The following is a 20,581-nucleotide window of genomic DNA, read 5'->3' as shown; positions in this document are numbered from 1 at the left end:
TATAGACTTTACTTGGGCGGGCCGACCAGGTAGGCTATATTAACGGCCACCAAAGTATAATTCGCGAGCCATTTAGGTTGATTTTTTTTTTCCATCCGTCCGGCATCTGCAATCCCTCGCTCTACCCCTCGCTATCGCGTGAAGGGTCTGCTTTATGCACTCTGCACAGTAACCCCGCTGCGAGGCTCTGGCGAACAGTTCATGAGCATGCTCACTAGCGCCCCCCCTTTCATAAAGTCAAGAAACCCTCAAAAGGTACGGTTTATTTCATTTGAAGGATGCGCACCAAGCAACATCTCCAGGTGCTCCTTTGAGAACCAGGGCAAAAAAGTGATGTGCACCCCTGACTATAAACCATGAAGATACAAATTCAGAACAGAAACCAACCCGGAGTTCCTCAAGGCTCCTTCCTGGGCCCCCTTTTCTTTACCATCTAAATGTTCACACTGGCTCCGATTATAATACAAATAATAATAATAATACTACATGGGATTTGTATAGCGCTTTTCCCAATGCTCAAAGATGCTTACAATTACAGAAAACAGTGACTAATAATAAACCATGAAGATACAAATTCAGAACAGAAACCCGGAGTTCCTCAAGGCTCCATCCTGGGGCCTCTTTTCTTTACAATCTACATGTTCATACTGGCTCCGATTATAATACAAATAATAATAATAATACATCGGATTTGTATAGCGCTTTTCCTAATGCTCAAAGACGCTTAAAATAATGGAAAACAGTTCGGAAAGTTTGAGGACTTACGTGTTTTCCCGTCATCAGACTGGCGGAGTCCCTCCCCCTCGGGGTAAACAGGGACGACGGTCACGGTGTAGGGAGTGTCCGACAACAGGTTCTTCAGGACGGTGTTGGTGGTGCCACCTGACACCTGCTCCTGCTCACACACACACACAAACACACACACACACATATATGAACAATGATCCCAATCCACATTATCTGGGATGTGATTTCTGGGAGTTTAATGAAAATTCAGCATGCTCAGATTACCGAAGGTAGAATTGATCTGAATCAGATAACAATACGTTATTATTTGTTCATCCTGGGGGAAATTGGGTTTTGTTTTTAAATAATGTAAATTACAATATTGACAACTGTGTTTTAGTATAATTCAGATATTCATGCTGAATTGCAAAGATGAATAGGGTTTGGTTGTTGATTGTGAAGTAAGTCTTACTGCCAGTCTATGTCAAAATCAATTACTGACACTTACTGTATTTCCACACTTCAATTACATTTCTTAATCTGTATATTAATATTGTATATTCAATAAGGGATACTCTAGGTATACATATTTCACTGTTGATACATATATATTTGATGTTTAAGTGCAATGCTTGTCTAAACTCCATGCTGCTGTGGCGAAGGAATTTTCTCAAACTCGTATCAATAAAAGTATACCTTCAATCTTCTCTTAAATCTGCAAGTTCAACTTCCTGTGTTTATAGAACAGGAAGTGGTCCTGATGTCTCACCATGTCCTCGGCTCCTCCGGATGAAGGGACGTAGAAGATGCGATACTGCCGGACGTTTCCCTCCGCCGGCTCCCAGCGGACCTTCAGAGAACTGGTGGTGGGATCAGAGACCTGCAGACTCTTCACCCCGCCCAGAGCCTCTGTCAACACACACAGAGAAACATCCGTCAACTTCCTGTTTGAGTTACAGCCGCTAACAAATTACTCTCCGTTTGACCTCGTCACATCAGCAACAGATGGAGTCTGCAAGCAAGTGTCAATCACAGGAAGGTGACATCTGCTGATTTTCAATATATTTTTCATTGATTAAATAAACTTCCTTGTTCTGTAATTACACCATATTATCTCATATGCACTTTATTAAAAGTCTCCTATTATACTATTTTCAGGCATATATTATAGGTCTCAGATATATAAAAAGGTAGCCCACATTTCCGATATTACGTCATGACCGCAGCAAATCTGGATCAGCTCCGTTTTTAGAGATTTGGGTACGGAGGAAAAGAGAGGGGTTTGTTTTCTGACACTTTGTGAGTGTCCTGACACACCGGGGACACATAGTTATGTATAAAAGACATCAAAAGATATATTGTAAAAATGAACCGAGGTGGAAGTAATAATATGCAAAAATAAAATCTAAATAAAATCAATTAATTAAAATGAAAAAATTTAATAAATATATTAAAATAAACAAAAAGGTTGAAGCAGTAAAAAGATTAGACAAATAAAATACAACTATTTATATAAACATCAGAATTTAAATAAAATGTTCAATTTCTTTAAATAAATTACAAATATGTATATAAAATAAAACACTCACTTGTCTTCCCGTTCTCTGACTCTCGTTTCCCCTCCACGTCGGCGTAGATGGGCACCAGCGTCACTTTGTACTCGGTGTCGGGCTTCAGGTCTCTAAGCACCGTGTTGGTCGACATGCCGGATACCGGAGTCTGAAGAGGACAAAAAAAAACACATTTGTGAAAGTTGGGAAATGTTGGGAAAACTCCTCTTTCATACCACTGTCTCACAATTGACTTCCCTATTCGACATACCCCTTCTTTAATGAAGAGAGATCATTATAAAACCGACCATGCTCTCTGCTAGTTGATCCAGTTCTAAGTGGATCTAATGGTTTTCTGTTGCAGTTGTTCCTAATCCTTTAAAACTACAATGAAACAATACTAAAAACTAATAAAAAAGTAGCTTCACCAGGTGTATCTCATTCTCTTATAGAAGCTATTCCCAAAAATATGAATGAAGTATTGATTATTATCAAACCTCATCACTTTCAAATGTCCTTTTCTTTCCATATTGAGAAAGATCTTGAGGTTCAAACCTTTATTTAACCAGGTAGGTCCCGTTGAGATCATTGATCTATTTTTCAGGTTCATTAGAAAGCTTGAGAACATCCACTAAATGGATCTATTAATGGGGTTTTAATAAGCTACAATAATGTAGTTTTAGTAACTAGTAAAATAGTAAACTAATAACTGAGACAATTAAAAAAATGTATATAAATAAAATGAAAAAATATTGTGTTTTCTGTAGAAACTACTTGAGATTTTCCTTCTTTAATAGAAAAAATGGACAAAGAAATGAAATAAAAAGCACAAATGACTTCAGTTTAAGATGGACCCAATGGATTTATGTTGCAGCAATTGCTAGTCTTTCAAAACTGCCATGAAAAATACTAAAAACACATTTAAAAATGTTAGCTATCACCATGTGTGTGAACTCTCTGGTCGTTCCATCCTCTTGTAAAAGCAATTGACAGAAAACTGATAGATAGATAGAATATGATGTGAAATGTAGTTAAGCATTGATAATGAAACTCACCATGCTCTCCGCTCCCCCCCCCTGTGGGGACGTAGATGATCTGATACTGCCTCACGTCGCCCTCCGCCGGCTCCCAGCGGACCCTCAGAGAGTTGGTGGTCGGGTCGCTCACCTGCAGGTTCTTCACTCCTCCCAGAGGCTCTGAACATAAAAAACGTGACACATTACAGTTAATCCTCTCCGTTAGCTTTATCCCGTGTGGGCGGGTTTCCCCTCATCATCCTGTCCAGATGTCTCAGAGTCTTGTCAATCACAGAGAGTTTTTAATGAAGACTTGAAGATGTCAAGGGAAGCAGCATTGCAGATCTCTGAGTTAATAGTCTCCGTCAGCTTTAATCTGCAGGGTGCCCCGTGTGGGCGGGTTTCCCCTCATCATCCTGTCCAGATGTCTCACATACTGGTCAATCACAGAGGAGTGTCCGAAACTCTCTGAGCCAAAAACATCCTTATTAAAAGGCATTCACGCTTAAAGGAATTTCTCCATGGGAAGACAAACTGCTGCAAATAATCCTTTAGCTTTAGTTTCATCCTGCAGGGTGCACCAGATGGGTGGGTTTACCACATGAGGAGGGTCCAGATGTATCAAGAATCTCTCTGGCTCTCATTATGTTCTTTTGTGAGCCACGAATGTCCAAATAAACAACGTCTGTATTCTCACCCTCCAACTTTTTTGCATGTTTCAGGTCATTAAATACATGCTTCACATTCACTGGCTGCTTTTCAGATGGACTTCCTGTTTGAGGCGGCCTGTGGTCTTTTAAGTACTCTGCATAAAAACGTTCCTCAAAAGGTATGTTATTGTAGGAAACGCTGTGTCCTGCAGAGATCAATATAAAACCTGAGGAGTCAAGAAAAACTGCAACAACGGCAAGTTCAAAGATTTATAACTACCAGCTATTCTGTTAGAAATACATCAGACACGTGTTTACAAAGGCAAAGACATGGCCATACATAGAGACACTACAGCAGGAGAGAACTCTTTAAAGTAGAGACACTACATACTGATATACACCTGAACATCAGCAGGAGAGGACTCTTTAAAGTAGAGACACTACATACTGATATACACCTGAACATCAGCTGGAGAGGACTCTTTAAAGTAGAGACACTACATACTGATATGCACATGAACATCAGCAGGAGAGGACTCTTTAAAGTAGAGACACTACATACTGATATACACCTGAACATCAGCAGGAGAGGACTCTTTAAAGTAGAGACACTACATACTGATATACACCTGAACATCAGCAGGAGAGGACTCTTTAAAGTAGAGACACTACATACTGATATACACCTGAACATCAGCAGGAGAGGACTCTTTAAAGTAGAGACCCTACATACTGATATACACCTGAACATCAGCAGGAGAGGACTCTTTAAAGTAGACACACTACATACTGATATACACCTGAACATCAGCAGGAGAGGACTCTTTAAAGTAGAGACACTACATACTGATATACACCTGAACATCAGCAGGAGAGGACTCTTTAAAGTAGAGACACTACATACTGATATACACCTGAACATCAGCAGGAGATGACTCTTTAAAGTAGAGACTCTACATACTGATATACACCTGAACATCAGCAGGAGAGGACTCTTTAAAGTAGAGACACTACATACTGATATACACCTGAACATCAGCAGGAGAGGACTCTTTAAAGTAGAGACTCTACATACTGATATACACCTGAACATCAGCAGGAGAGGACTCTTTAAAGTAGAGACACTACATACTGATATACACCTGAACATCAGCAGGAGATGACTCTTTAAAGTAGAGACTCTACATACTGATATACACCTGAACATCAGCAGGAGAGGACTCTTTAAAGTAGAGACACTACATACTGATATACACCTGAACATCAGCAGGAGAGGACTCTTTAAAGTAGAGACTCTACATACTGATATACACCTGAACATCAGCAGGAGAGGACTCTTTAAAGTAGAGACACTACATACTGATATACACCTGAACATCAGCAGGAGAGGACTCTTTAAAGTAGAGACACTACATACTGATATACACCTGAACATCAACAGGAGAGGACTCTTTAAAGTAGAGACACTACATACTGATATACACCTGAACATCAACAGGAGAGGACTCTTTAAACTTGATTTATGACATGTTACTTCACTGGCAGCCATTGATTTCCAGTTATTCTAGGTCATCTTTACCTCATTAAATGTAGAGGAGTGATTTTGAAACTATAGACCCGTGGGATGTCAGTTTTCTAAAACAAAGCAGACGGGTGGCATCAGTTCAACTTTTCTAAACGGTCCCTTTGGTGGGATTTTATTTCATGAGGTCACTTAATAAATGCCTATTCTCTTATTTGATTGGTCCCTCCTTTTTTATATTACGCATTACTTCAGATGGTAGCTCAGAGGAGACAGGACCCCTCTTGTGATGTTTGTGGGAGAGATGTAAACGCAAAGAAGGGAAATAAATGTACCCATTGTTCACTATCCTTAAATCAAGTCTGTATACCTTCATTAAATGTCCGAACATCTTCCAAAAGTGTTTAAAGTGTTCGATGAATCCCTCCCTGAAGAAATACTGTTTTATTGCAAGACTACAGAACAATAAACCCCCATTATTCTCTGCATGGCATCGATGTGAGCATGCTTTATTTCATTGTTGTGTGTTACTCACAGGCTCAGAGGAGAGAAAAAACTAAAAATGACAAATGCTATTAATCTTATAGTTGTAGTGTGATCCATCTCGCCGTAAACATTTCTGTTGTTAGTGCAGGCGAGCATATTTGGGTTGTGTTAAACATATGTTAGAGGGAAGATTTGTACCCATAATACTATGTCTTTCAGCTGGGTCTGAGCTGTATGAAGAAAATGAAATATCACAATATTTTGGAGCAAATACCTACATTTTTTATATAAAATCATCCGCTTGTTGGTTTAATTACTTAATTGGTCAGGGCAATTAATAGAACAGCTAGAAAAGTCTGGTAAACTCAGAAAATTACACAGTTTTTAATGTATTGCAGCCTTTAAAACCAGGAAAAAAACACTTTACGAAATCCAAAATCTATGAAGATGTATTATCAAATATCTGAGATGGTATCTTGTCATATATCCCAATATCTAATAATAACTATATAATATATCTCTGTAGTGCCCTGTTCTACCTTCAGCTTGACTTTGTTAATGTTTTAATATTGACGTAAATGCAATTATGTTAGAAATAATGCTTTTTTTTCTTGGAAATATAAAGTATGCAAGTATAATAATTGTATCATAAATATACCTTTAGTATCATGTTTAAGTTGTTATCAACACAGGTGTGGGCGGGTTCATTTTCATAGAGTTTTTGCCTCATTGTGTTCAAATTCAAGACCTTTTTTTGGGAATATTTGGCATAGATTTCATGTTCGGAAAAAAAACTATTGTCTTTGAATCAAATCGGGCAAAAACTCTATGAAAATGAACCCGCCCACGCCCATGCTGATTGGTCATTGTGAGATAATCGTCCATATGAGCAGAGCTGATCCGTACATATCCTTTAGATTAGAGGTCTTCACTCACTTGTCTTTCCCTTCTCCGCCTGACGGATGCCCTCCACGTCGGGGTAGATGGGAACCACAGCCACGTTGTAGACGGTGTCCGACTCCAGGTTCCTCAGGGTGGTGCTGGTGGTTCCTCCAAACACCTCCTCCTGTTCGGGGAAACATGTAAACCTCAGTCAGCAGAGAGGGCAAAAGTACACACATCCTTTCCTCAAGTAGAAGTACAGATACTCATGTTTAAAAATACTCTGGTGAAAGTAGAAGTACTGACTAAACTTCTTTACTCAAGTCAAAGTAAAGAGGCTTTGAAATGTACTTCAGTAAAAAGTACCCATAACTAGCAGCTGTTTTAAAGAGTACCTGACCTCCCTTTATATTAATAGAACAATAATGTCATTGTTAGCTAATGAATGTTTCCATGCTGAACAACGGCAACATGACAACGTTTCCATTGGTCCCTCTTCTTTAGAGAAGACCAGGAAATGATGGATACACGGATCGTGTTCAAATCAATAGGCACGCAATCACTCTAAATAATAATGATCAGCCCTGTTACTAAAGTGCTGATTCTGGGTTCGGCAGAAACTCAGCTAAATGCTGCCGTGACTAAACTCCATATCATGTTCCAAACCACATCAAGGATTATTTCTGAAACAGTTTGGAGCTCAAACTCTTTGTCTCTCTCAGGTTTACCACAAGGTGAGATCCTTTTTATTTCCTGCTTCTTCACACATCCTCTCTCCAGTACAGGTTAGCTCTGAGTGTTAGCGATGCTAATGTAAACACCGACCATATTACTTCCAAAACAGTCGGGCATTGTTTCTGATAGCAACGTTTCTGATTGGCCCGTGGGCGTAAAGCCCGCCCACATTTCTGATATTACGTCATATCGGACACAAATCTGGATCAGCTCCGTTGTTCCCCCGTTTTTAGAGATGTGGGTACGGAGGAAAAGAGAGAGGGTTGTATTCTCTGACACTTTGTGAGTTCCCTTACACACATATTTATGTATAAAAGACATCAAAAAGTGCAGACAGTTTGTACCATTTTCTCCTCTCCCGCTGGTTCGGAGGTGTAGAAGACTTTGTAGCTGCGAACGTTTCCCACGGCAGGATCCCATCGGACCGTCAGAGTACTGATGGTGGGGTCGATCACCTTAAGGTTCTTCACTCCACCCAGAGGATCTGATAATGAAGAGCAGGAACACAACAAAGGACTTGATGACTTATCAAATTGCCAATTTACTAACATTTCGTTGATGTTCTACTGAAAAGCAAGACCCCAGGAATTTCAATTTCTGCGATAGTAAACGTTAATGGTGCGTTCTCATTGGACGCAAAGCAACAACAACAAAAAGTCGGGATAAGTGCAAATGCTGTGGCTGGAATAAACCGAGTGACGCAAACTTCACTAAATCCCTTCGTCCCTCCCTCCCTTCCTTCCTTCATGTATTAATCCCTCCTACCCTTCGTCCCTCCCTCCCTTCCTTCCTCCCTCCCTACATCCCTGCATCACTCCTTAACTCATCCCTTCCTTCCTTCATGTATTGAAACTCATCCCTCTCTCCCAACATCCCTTCATCCTTCATCCCTCCTTCACTTTGTCCTTCCTTCACTACATCCCTTCGTCCCTCCGTCCCTTCCTCCATTCATACCTTCATCCCTCCTTTCCTTCATGTATTGATTCCTTCTTCCCTATGCCCATTAATCCCTTCCTCCCTTCCTCCCTACATTCCTTGAAACTCTTCCCTCCTTCCCTCCCTCCCTCCCTCCCTCCCTCTCTCCCTCCCTCCCTTCCTTCCTCCCTCCCTTCATACCTTCATCCCTCCTTTCCTTCATGTATTGATCCCTTCTTCCCTATGCCCATTCCTCCCTTCCTCCCTACATTCCTTGAAACTCTTCCCTCCCTCCCTCTCTCCCTCTCTACATCCCTTCATCACTCCTTCACTACATCACTTCGGTACATGTTCATGAATCCTGGATTAGCACTTTTCCTCTCTCCAGGTCCAGGCTACTTCCTGGAGGACAAATCACTGGACAGACATCAGTTTGAACTCACTTGTCTTCCCGTTGGCGGACATGGACAGGCCCTCCATCTCGTGGTAGACGGGCACCACGGTGACGGTGTATTCTGTGTTGGGATCCAGGCTTTTCAGCACGGTAGAAGTGGTCGTTCCTGTCACCTGGTCCTGGGGGAGGAAGAGGAAGAGAAATGTTAGAAAAATCTCCCTGGTCCCCGGCTTGAGCTTCAATCTCAGGATCCATGTATCTGTGATCCTCTCCAGAATGGAAGTAGTCATCACATACAGAGCATCAACTAGTTCCTGAACAGTGTCCTTCACATGCTGATATCCAAGAGAGGGAGTTACACAGTCACAAGATGGAGGAATAGAAAGCAGTATTCAATGTTTACTTCAGATTAGCTCCACGTCAGAAATGATCATGCTTGTCATATGTCTATCTCCATAGAGGCTGAATCATCATGTTAATCACATAGCTATCATATGCCTCAAACAGTCCTGATGCTCTTCTAGGTAATCATACATCCTGTCATGTACACAGCTACAGTTGGGATACCTTTGTTATCATGTTACTCTCATGTTGATAGAAGACATTCACTATTTTCCCAACAAGAAACTACTTTGAACTGGTTGAACTGAAAAACATGGAGGAAAAGAAAGAAAAGGGAGGTTTGGCAGAGGAGAGACAATTTCCCAGTTGAATGTTCTGCGAGCCCAGATTTCTTGGAAACAAGTCCAAACTGTCTCAAACTGAAACAGGAAGAGAAACAGAAGAAGTTTGAAGACAAAAAGCAGAAATATTCTGCGTCCAGAACTTTCCAGTAAAGCACGAAAGCTTCTGCTGCGAGTATAAATCTGATTTTTGTCCACTTCACGGTAATCCAATAGTAAGTCCTGAAATCTGCCAATAAGATGATCTGTTTCCAAGTCAAATCATCTCATGCAATACATTCCTCAAACCAAGTGACAATACCTCAATAAACTGTCACTGCTTTATGGAAAACAGTAGAAACTGCCTCTGCAATGTTTCACATTAGTGGTTATAAAATGTACATTTCTTAACATTATCCATCTTTTGATAACATATCACTCTTTTTTCCCTGGAAACATGCGTAACCATCTCAAGCTGCTGGCTTTTCTCCGTTTGTGTTGAGAAGACTTGAATTTAAGGCCAAAAATAAAAGATTATCCTACAATATGAGAGAGGACAACTTTTCCAGAAGAGTGAGCAGAACAGAAGCGGCCCTGTTCCTCCAGAAAATAGAAAAGGCTTTGTATTTTGCATGCATTGATCAAATGTGGTTCTTAACTTGACTTTTTTATACTTATTTGGACTGTTGTTCCTAAACCTGCTAAAAACCTTGTTATTATTATGTATTTATTCTATATTTTATTTATATTTTTTGATATCCCTGAACTCGTGTAAACTCTCACCTGACGTAGGTTAGGGTAAACTTGTCTAAGAAAACCTGTTAAAATGACCTGTGTTTCATTCTTTCTGCCGTCTGACACCTGCATTTCCTTCCAAGGATTACAAAATCTTTATCTGATCTTAATGTTCCGTTAACTGTCAAGTGGGAACTAAGTCTTTTTTTGTGCGTTCTTGTGTTTCTCTTATTTTCCTACGATACTGTTATGATTGGCTGTGAATAAGAAAATATGAAGGACAGACCATCTATTTCTATTTATTAAATGATTTTGAGAAAGGGGCCGGTGATATCAGATTATTTTCTTCTCCCTGCTCCTTTTCAAGTATGGTGTGTTTATCGAGACATGTTCTGTAAACAATTGTTATACATTAAGTTGTGCATACCATGAACGGAACACATACAAATTAAATGAATATTCCGGTCTCTCTCTCACCACTTCCTGCTCTCCTCCAGCCACAGGGACCCAGGTCACGATGTATTCTCGCACCGTCCCCTCGGCCGCGTCCCAGCGGACGTTCAGAGAGCTCGTCGTGGGGTCGGTCACCTGCAGGTTCCTCGCAAAGCCCAGCGGCTCTGAAACAGGAAGTCAGCGCCAAACAGGAAGTGAGCATTTGGAGCGCAGAGTCACACAGCTGTTAGTGTCCAGATGTGTCAGAAAAAGACTGTTTTCTGGCGGCCGTTAGCTGTCAGTGATTAAATTGATGCTGCTTTGTTACCACTGGGGAAAAGAGTCAAATTCATCTTCACTCGCCAAGCCACATGTCTAGTTTTCTTCAAAGAATAACATTCAAGTAAAATATTTGACACTTCTGGTAATACGATGGGGAAGAAGAGCAGAATCTAAGAAAAAACATGAAGCAAGTGGTTCCTTAATAAAAACTCAATTTGTCCGACGTTTTTCCCGTAAAAATACTACTTCAATATCACTCATTTCTGTTCATCTTCTCGGTATATACATTTGTCTATTTGTTTCCCTCTTTTTCTGCTTTCTTACTGTGTCTCTACCTTCACCTTTCACTATCCATCAACTGTTATACTGTGCACTTAATATCAAGCATTTATTTATATTCTTAATTCATGTGCAATGCCTTGTTACCATGCTGCTGTAACAAAACAAAAATCAAATGATGGATCAATTAAGTACGTCTTATCTGTATCAATCTGTTTGATGATTCCTTGGAGGTTCAGGTGCTTTTTTTAAGGGTTATTCAAGCTCTAGAACTCGTATAAAGACGTAGAAATCAAACGTTTAAAAGTTGAAACACTGACTTGTCTTCCCGATGTCGCTGAGGCTCGGCCCGTCTCCCTCGGCGTAAACTGGAACGACGGTGATGGTGTAACGGGTGTCCGGAAGCAGCTTCTCCAACACCGTCTTAGTGGTGCTCTCTGACACTTGCTCCTACACACACACACACACACACACACACACACACACACACACGCACACACACACACACACACGCACACACACACACACACACACACACACAGGTGGTGAACACACTGTCCTCCTCCACCTTTAGGATCAGCAGAGCTCCACAAAAAAACTATGTCAGTTTACTGCTCTCCCTTAAACTAAATAAGATAAGATAATTGATCAAATTGAACTTTATTTATCCCCGAAAAGCAGGCGTTTATAGCAGCAACAGGGTCAGAGTAACTATTGAAACGTAATATCACTGTTTAACTGGTAACTCTCATGTATTTAGTGGCAATATTCACAGCTTTTGACCGTCTAAAATAAGAATAATTAGATTTTTTCTGACAGAAATGTCTCTTATAACTGTTTTTAGGCAATCATTCAATTTCCTTTTTTAATATTAATAATGATAATAATGCATTTTATTTATAGAGCGCTTTTCTTGAAACTCAAAGACACTTTCCAGAGTAAAAATGCATAACAACATAAAAAAAACACACTTAAAATATATAAAACACAACATTAAGTACCGATTAAAAGTGGTTCTGACAAAACGTTTTTTAACATAATTTGACCCTCTACATTTGTTTAAAAGATATATTTAACTTCAGTTTACCTCAGGAGAAAAAAGTACTTACAACCATAATAACTTTTAGGCACATTTATTCATTAAAATTAATTAACTTAATTATCTGTTGTTTTCCTTCTTAACCCCAGAATGAACATATACACCCCACACAAGCAGCACTGAACTCCTCTGGTTAAGTACTTTAACATTTTGGGTAAATGATGTCATCGTCAGAGACCAACGCAGCGTTTCTACGAGACACAAACACGTCCGTCAGCCAGATGTTGTTTCCCGCTCTCTACAGTCTCAAAGAGCGGGATTTACAGCCACTTATTCTCTAAAAGCTGCGCTGCAGGAACACAAAGCCCACGTTGACGGATGAAAAAGGGTTTTGGTGCTTTTGTGATGCATGATGGGATTATCCTGTCAGAGAGGGTGACGTCACTTTGATCCTTTGATCGCTTTGTGTCTGAATTCAAACACAGTCTGACTTTTATCTTCGCTCCTGCTGCACTACTAACTGGGACATTTTGAAGCTTAAAGATCGACTAACCAGGTCGTTTTTTTATACATATTTTTTACTGCAAGCATTGAGAGGTTTCCCCCTGATTTTACGTGTAAAGATCTGAAAGCATGACGTCACTAAATCCCCGCTTAAAACCCACCTGTTGTCCTTAGTGTTTTGACATCTTGTAGATTGTTGCTTTTATTGTTTTTAAATGGTCTATTGTTTTAACTTGTACTTGTTTTATAGTGTGTGAGCTGAGCTGTGGGATTTCTGTATGTGTGTTTGTTTATTTGTCTGTACAGCACTTTGGTCTGGAGGTTTTAAAGTGCATTTGATCTAATTTTATAAATAAAAAGTATTATAATGATGAAATAAAGAGTGTTACCACGATCTCCAGGCCTCCGTCCACGGGGCTGTAGATCACTTTGTATCCCTGCACGTTCCCATCAGCTGGGCTCCAGCTCACCGTCAGGGTGGTGATGGAGGGGTCGATCACCTGCATGTTGCCCACGCCACTCAACGGCACTACGGCAGGGAAATGACATTAATTTATATCATATTATTACAGACCTTCAGGTGGAAGTATTGGAGAACAAATACTTTGTTACTGTACATGTTTCTGGTATCAGTACTTTACTCCACTACTGATTTTTCTGACGACTTTTTACTTTCTACTTCTTACATGTTGAACACAAATACCTGTACTTTCTACTTCTTACATGTTGAACACAAATACCTGTACTTTCTACTTCTTACATGTTGAACACAAATACCTGTACTTTCTACTTCTTACATGTTGAACCCAAATACCTGTACTTTCTACTTCTCTCATTTTCCAAACAGGCTGGTTCCTTTAGTTTGAATGTGTGTTTGGTGGCGTGATCATTATTATTTAGAGTCATTGTGTGCCTATTGATTTGAACACGATCCGTGTATCCATCATTTCCTGGTCTTCTCTAAAGAAGAGGGACCAATGAAAACGTTGTCATGTTGCCGTTGTTCAGCATGGAAACATTCATTAGCTAACAATGACATTATTGTTCTATTAATATAAAGGGAGGTCAGGTACTCTTTAAAACAGCTGCTAGTTATGGGTACTTTTTACTGAAGTACATTTCAAAGCCTCTTTACTTTTACTTGAGTAAAGAAGTTTAGTCAGTACTTCTACTTTCACCAGAGTATTTTTAAACACGAGTATCTGTACTTCTACTTGAGTAAAGGATGTGTGTACTTTTGCCCTCTCTGATTTTAATCCACAATCCAAGTATTTTTTCACTATAGATGCAACGATCAATCTGCCACCGTCCGTTAGACCAGTGGTTCCCAAAGTGGGGGGCGTGCCCCCCCTGGGGGGCGCAGAGGCATGACAGGGGGGGCGCGAGAGACCAGGAGGAAAAATGGTTATTAAAAATCAAATAAAAAGATAAAAAAAAAAAAAAATAATATGATAATGATGCCCTCAAAGTGCACCAGATTGATGCATTTAACTTCAATATTTAAAAATAAATCTTCCCGGGGGAGCTTGCCCCCGGACCCCCCTATGTGAGGTCCACACACCACCTATAAAAATAGCACTTTACCCCTGCTTACATCTATGTGCCGTGAGCTGATTATCGAGCCTTCATTGTAACAGTCCCGGGTACACTGTGTATTTGCGTGGGGAGTGTGGCAGTAGAAAGTTCCACTGTAGCGCCCGGTACATTAATGGGAAACCCTAAATGTTTGAGCACCCTCTATGAAACATCAAGCTACCCCACAGCACCCCAAAATAAATCTCTGGCGCCGCCACTGAGCCTGACTTGTGTTGGGGGGGCCCGACTTTTTTTTTCCTCCAAAGGGGGGGCCTGACAGAAAAAGTTTGAGAACCACTGCGTTAGACTAATATATCCAATGTCTGTCTTAAATGAGCTGAAATCAAGTCTTTAAGGAGCTGTAGGAACATCTTCAAGTCCCAAAATTAACCATGAAGAAACAACTTGTTTCGACAGATCCGGACTTTACATGTTTTTAAGTGATCTTTGTTCGACTGTAGTTTCTTTAGTTATTTTCTACTGTCTTTTTTTTTCACTTTTTACGACAGTTTTTTTTTTTTTATTATTTTCATTTTTTTTTCTCCTTTGTCTTTTTATATATTTTCTTTCAATGTATAGAAATCTTTTAACTTTAAATGTATTATTATTTTCATTTTTCACATTTTATTTCTATTAATGTTAGACATATTAACGATGTAGATATACAGCTTGTATACGTTTCTGAACATGACATAAAAGGGGGTATCGTACACGCCTCCCCTCTCTGGCGGGATTGTCATTCCTCACTTTGTTCGACTATCTTTTTTTTCATTTTTTCTGCTGTCTTTTTTTTCACTTTTTACGACAGTTTTCATTTTTTTTGACTTTCTCTTTTTTCACTCTTTGTGGATGTTGGTCTTTTTTCATTTTTGTTCCAGTGTCTTTTTTGTCCGTTTTATCAATTTCTTTCGACAGTTCCGGACCTGTCATTTTTTTCACTTTTTTAGAATCTTAGAAAGTAAGATAGACATCTTAACTATGTAGACACAGCTCGTATCGGTTAAGCGTTTTGAGAACCAGGAAAAGCGCTATATAAATAACATGTCATATTATTATAGTTGCTGAACGTGAAATATAAGAGGTAACCTACGTGTCTTCCCGTTCTCTGACTGGCGCCTCCCCTCTCTGGCGGGATACACCGGCAGCACGGAGACGGTGTACGGCGTGTCGGGCAGAAGGTTCCTCAAGATGATGTTCGTGGTTCCTGCGGGGACTTGCTCCTGTTCACAGAGATTCAGAATAAAGAGTCATTCAGATCGGAAGTCTCCAAACAGGCCGGATCTGTTTTCATCCGGAAAAATATGTCCGACAAATTCAAATCTCTCGGGTCATAATGTCGGATACAAAAATAACCCCCTTTAAGCACAAAATTAAGTCAATTAAAAACAGGCAATTAACCAATTAAGACAATCTGAGCAGCAGACCTACATGTATTTTGGTAGTAGTTAAGTAGTTGTTATTCTGTCTTATTTCAGCAGGAACTTCTTTCTGTTAAGATTTACAGCGTAGTATTTTATGTATAAATATGTGTTTTTTCGTGACTTTGTGAGTAATTCTTCCTCAGAGTCTCACCATCTCCTCTCGGCCCCCGGCTGCAGGAACGAAGAACACTTTGTAGAGTCGGACGGCTCCATCCGCGGGGTCCCAGTTGACCTTCAGAGAGGTCATGGTGGGGTCGCTCACCCGCAGGTTCTTCACCCCACCCAGAGGTCCTGGACAAGTTAAGAGATAAGATAAGATAAGATAAGATAAGATAAGATAAGATAAGATAAGATGGATCTTTATTAGTCCCCGTGGGGAGATTCAGTATTTTAACAGCAACAGGGTGAGAATGAAAAACAGCACAGATTCACACAAGATTAGAGATGAATATGAATTAATGTTGATTGTGTATATATAGGTATATACATATTTGTATACATATTTGTATTTTTGTATTCGAGATTGTGGGAAACGGTATTTCGATCACAAACTGAAAGATTGACAATAAAGTTGACTTTGACTTTGACAAATAAAATGAAAGATACAATTAAAATGATATACAGTTAAATAACTTTAAATTAAGAAATGAATTAAAATGAACATACTGTATATACATATTTGGGTCATATATACATATAAGATAAGATGTATGTGTGTCGGTAAAAGTTATTGTGAAAACAGAGTGTATTTTATGTCCAGTACTTGTGTCACATTGTTGACCCACGAGGGCAGGTTTAAGAACATGTTGTTTTGTTTTGTCAAAGAACCAGATTGTTTAACTTTCACAAGGTCGGACTTTCTAGGACTTTTTTCCGTCAGCGTTGTCGTCTTACGTGTCTTGCCGTTCTCAGTCATGGTCTTGCCGTCTCTGCCAAGGTAAACAGGAACCAGAGAGACGGAGTAGAGCGTGTCAGGCTGCAGCGAGCGGAGCACGGTGCTGGTGGTTCCTGCAGACACTGTTTCCTGAAGTAAACAAATCACACACATCAGCTGCTGACACACGCAGCTATGGCAGGATGATCAGCTTTAAGAAGGCCTTTCTGCACACGTGCATGCCTTAATCAAAGACAATGTTTAAGTTCACACCCCTTGTTGTTAAATACTAACTCTGTGCAATATGTGCAATATATATATATGCCGTTAATAACTGTGCAACATAAACCTGGCTTCTATGTCTTCAGAACTGTTACAGGATGTGTATTTTGTAAATTGTGTAATTTTTTCATGCATGCTTCTGAGTTAACTGTGGCTCTTTTCTGCTGTAACAAATGTACATGTCCCCTGTGTGGGACGAATGAAGGTATTCTGGTTCTGATGCTTTAGTCTGAAACACTATGGAGAGACGTAGAGGTTAGTCAGGTGTGTTTCATGCTTTCTTCAAAACAACTAAGACGTTTTTATTATCGCAAAGGTTCAAGGTTAGTTCAAGGTTAGTTTATTTGTACAGCACATGTTAAGACACTTCAAAGGCAATTCATAAAAGCGATAAAATACTGGCTGCAGCTAAAAGTGCAAAGATAAGGCTTAAAGGGTCTCAGGATAGGCTGCATTAAAGAGAACCCAGGGTTAAAGCAAAGGACTTTAAAGCTCTCCTATTGAGCAAAATGCACTTTTCGATGTCTTTAAATAATCTTTAAATCTTTCAAATGTCCTGTCTTCATGCACAAAGGTACAACATGTCATCCTGTTCCCTACACACACTCAGCTCACAGGAAGTGGTCCTACCAGTCCTACCATGCTCTCAGCTCCTCCTGCAGCGGGGACATAGATCACTTTGTACTCCTTCACTCGGCCGTCAGCCGGCTCCCAGCGAGCGTTCAGAGTCGTCATGGTGGGGTTCAACACCTGCAGGTTCCTCACCCCCCCCAGGGGCTCTGAGCGGGAGCAAACACAGCTGGTTACTACCAACACTTTATACACATATATGGCATGGCAAGTTTATTTATATAGCACTTTTCAACACAAGGCAATTCAAAGTGCTTTCCAAAAGACACTAAGAGCATAAAACACATCAGAAACATTCAAAAGCAAAGATAATAAAACATGAATAAAAGTTACAGTGCCGTGTGAGTTGTGAAAAGTCTTCATCCTGGATTTAAAAGTAGTCAGAGTTGCAGCGGACCTGCAGGTTTCTGGGAGTTTGTTCCAGATATAAGACAAGACCCCTAACCACATTCTCACATCCCTCTACCCCTATAGTCTTCCCGTGACATTATAGTTCTTTTGCCACTTTTCTAACCTTTTTATATTCCTTTCATCCTTCTCTTTCATCCATTGTGCATCCCCAGACAACATGTTCCCGTTTCACTGTTACGTGAACCCATCTGAATGTGTTGTAGAATCTGTTTTACAGTAATCATGTGTTTTAAGCCATACTAGAGAGTATTCATTTAGTTTCTGAAAGGAGGCATACCTATTTCTGTGGCCAACAGTTGTCTACATTGGCCTGTGAGGTATATCAGCAGAAAAGGGTCATTGAATCTAGGATTATTCAAAATCTGGGGGGACGGAAAATGCAATATAATACTGTATCAGGTCAGGAAGAGTTCAGCTACGCATGCAGTCTGAGGAGTGTCTAAGCTGTACGATTCTCTTAGTCTATAGGCATTACACTAGTGACTGCTTTGCTGCAAGGTCATGTGTCTCTTATAATGCTGTACAGCGATATCATATTTAACTTCAACCATCTCTGTGTTTTATTGATTCTTCTTTGTCTTATTCTTTAATGTTGTTAGTGTTACGAACCGTCCACACAGCAGCGTTAAAAAAATCTTGGAGGTGGGCGTATCTGAAGCTTGGGGATTTTTTGCGAGCAAGGCACCAACAACCAATCACATGAATCTCCCGCCCCCAACATACGAAGCAAAAAAGTTTGAAGTAAACTGAATATAAACTCCCCAAACAGGCGAAAACCTACCACTGTCTCTGCCACCTCCCTCCATGCCTGGCTCCTCCGGTTTATATCCCGGTAGGTAAATAGGGACTGGTCATAAAGCACCGGGTGATTCCCTACCGCTAATTTCTCCTCCATTTTTTGGAATATGAGGAAATGACCTGCGGTATGTCTCTCCCAGCATACACGCCGTTTGATTGGCTAGCGCTTGAACTGTCAGATTTGCATACACGGGATTTGATTGGCTGACGCTTCCACCTCAGCCTCAAAAGTTGAACATTGCTCAACTTTGAATCCTGAAAATCCTGAAAATCTCCGCTCTGCTTCCCACAATGCAGTTCGGCGAAAAGTGAGGCAAAGTGACGTCACCCCATTCAAAGTGAAGCGTTCCAAGATTTTTTAACGCTGCTGTGTGGACGGTCCGTTACGTCAAAACTGGAACTCTCGACCCACTCAAATCAAAGACAAACATACATATCCCACCTTTACAGCTCACTTAAAAACATGTGTGTTACATGTTGTGATCGTGGACCCCTGGTTTCTGTTTTGATTGTGACGTGCTATATGTGACATGTATGTAGTAACGTGTGTTGTTTGCATTTTATTGTTCTCTTTTATCCTCTCGCCTCTATCTATTTGTCTTCCATCCTTTCTTTGTAACTAATGCTGTTGATGTGTTGTGATTTTAAAAAGGTGTCTTTTATCATCTGGCCGGGGACAACAGCTGGAAATTAGCAATGTTGGCTAAAGCTGCTCCATTTACTGTTTTAGTGACAGTTGATCAATGGGGACTGTCCACGACACTATGAACAAATACACTAAACTAAATGCACAATGTTTTTGTGGTGTCTCTTACTGGTCTGTCCCTCTCCGGAGATGTCTCTGCTGACTCCTGTTGGATAAACTGCTGCCACCGTGATGGAGTACTGGGTGTCTGGATCCAGCTTCTGCAGGATCACGCTCGTCTTCTTCCCGCCAACCTGCGTCTGTGAAACAGGAAACAGGAAGTCAGCAAAATGCTTTATATCTCTTCAGAGCGACACGGCGTTCATCAACAGAGAGACGAGAGGCAGACACAGCTCGGACAGGTGTTAATGTTCACTGTCTCTGGCCTTTAATGAATACCAGCTGCAAAGACTTCAGGATTTCTTCTACTTTTTCTCCCAAAACAAACTATATTTGATCATAAAATATTATATATAAGGCATAAAAAGATATGTAGTCTTCCTTTACATTTGCTTTATTCCCAACGTGGACATTTACTATTTACTATATTGACATGTTTGGAGCATTATCCCATTAAATCCACTGAGTTACAGCAAGACGTGGAAATGTACGATTTTCCTAAGTTTTCCGAGCATTTTCCAACGTATTCCTTTCTGAGGTGCAATACCATCTGGTTTATAGCTATTATTCTTCCTGGTAGTTCACTATATTTACCAATGAAATAACATATATCATCAGCGTAGAACCACACCTTAAATAATATATAGTTTTCTGTATATTTGCACCATTCCCAAAGTGGACATTTACCATTTTCCTACGTTTCCCATTATATTCCTCTGTGAGTTACAGCAAGACCACCTGGTTCACAACCATTAACCCTCTCAACCGTCACTACACTTCATAATAAACTAACATTTATCATCAGCGTAGAACTGCACCTAACCCTAACCCTAACCCTCAAGACCACCTGGTTTATCGTGATAATTCCTCGAAACACTTCACTATATTTACCAATAGAGCATCATATATCATCAGCGTAGATCTGCACCTATAGAGTTCCATTATATCCGCACCATTCCCAAAGTGGACATTTTCC

The 20,581-nt window shown here is 40.2% G+C and overlaps 1 protein-coding gene across 1 annotated transcript in view; it reads right to left on the bottom strand.

The window, feature by feature from the left end:
* col12a1b (collagen, type XII, alpha 1b) overlaps positions 1-20,581 on the bottom strand; it is a 149,761-nt gene that overhangs the window by 55,639 nt on the left and 73,541 nt on the right. Inside the window, exons 31-46 of the mRNA XM_034123809.1 lie at positions 19,616-19,745; positions 17,601-17,740; positions 16,700-16,829; positions 15,957-16,096; positions 15,475-15,604; positions 13,199-13,338; positions 11,587-11,716; positions 10,751-10,890; positions 8,926-9,055; positions 7,912-8,051; positions 6,887-7,016; positions 3,344-3,472; positions 2,585-2,595; positions 2,316-2,445; positions 1,496-1,635; positions 766-895 (exon numbers count right to left, since the gene is read on the bottom strand). Coding sequence (XP_033979700.1) covers positions 766-895; positions 1,496-1,635; positions 2,316-2,445; positions 2,585-2,595; positions 3,344-3,472; positions 6,887-7,016; positions 7,912-8,051; positions 8,926-9,055; positions 10,751-10,890; positions 11,587-11,716; positions 13,199-13,338; positions 15,475-15,604; positions 15,957-16,096; positions 16,700-16,829; positions 17,601-17,740; positions 19,616-19,745 — 2,020 coding nt within the window. The remainder of the gene's footprint in view (positions 1-765; positions 896-1,495; positions 1,636-2,315; positions 2,446-2,584; positions 2,596-3,343; positions 3,473-6,886; positions 7,017-7,911; positions 8,052-8,925; positions 9,056-10,750; positions 10,891-11,586; positions 11,717-13,198; positions 13,339-15,474; positions 15,605-15,956; positions 16,097-16,699; positions 16,830-17,600; positions 17,741-19,615; positions 19,746-20,581) is intronic.

Source organism: Trematomus bernacchii, unplaced genomic scaffold, assembly GCF_902827165.1.
Source record: "Trematomus bernacchii unplaced genomic scaffold, fTreBer1.1, whole genome shotgun sequence".
NCBI classification, from domain to species: Eukaryota; Metazoa; Chordata; class Actinopteri; order Perciformes; family Nototheniidae; genus Trematomus; species Trematomus bernacchii.
The sequence above is the reverse complement of the archived record's forward strand: the minus strand, read 5'-3'. Positions and strand labels throughout refer to the sequence as shown.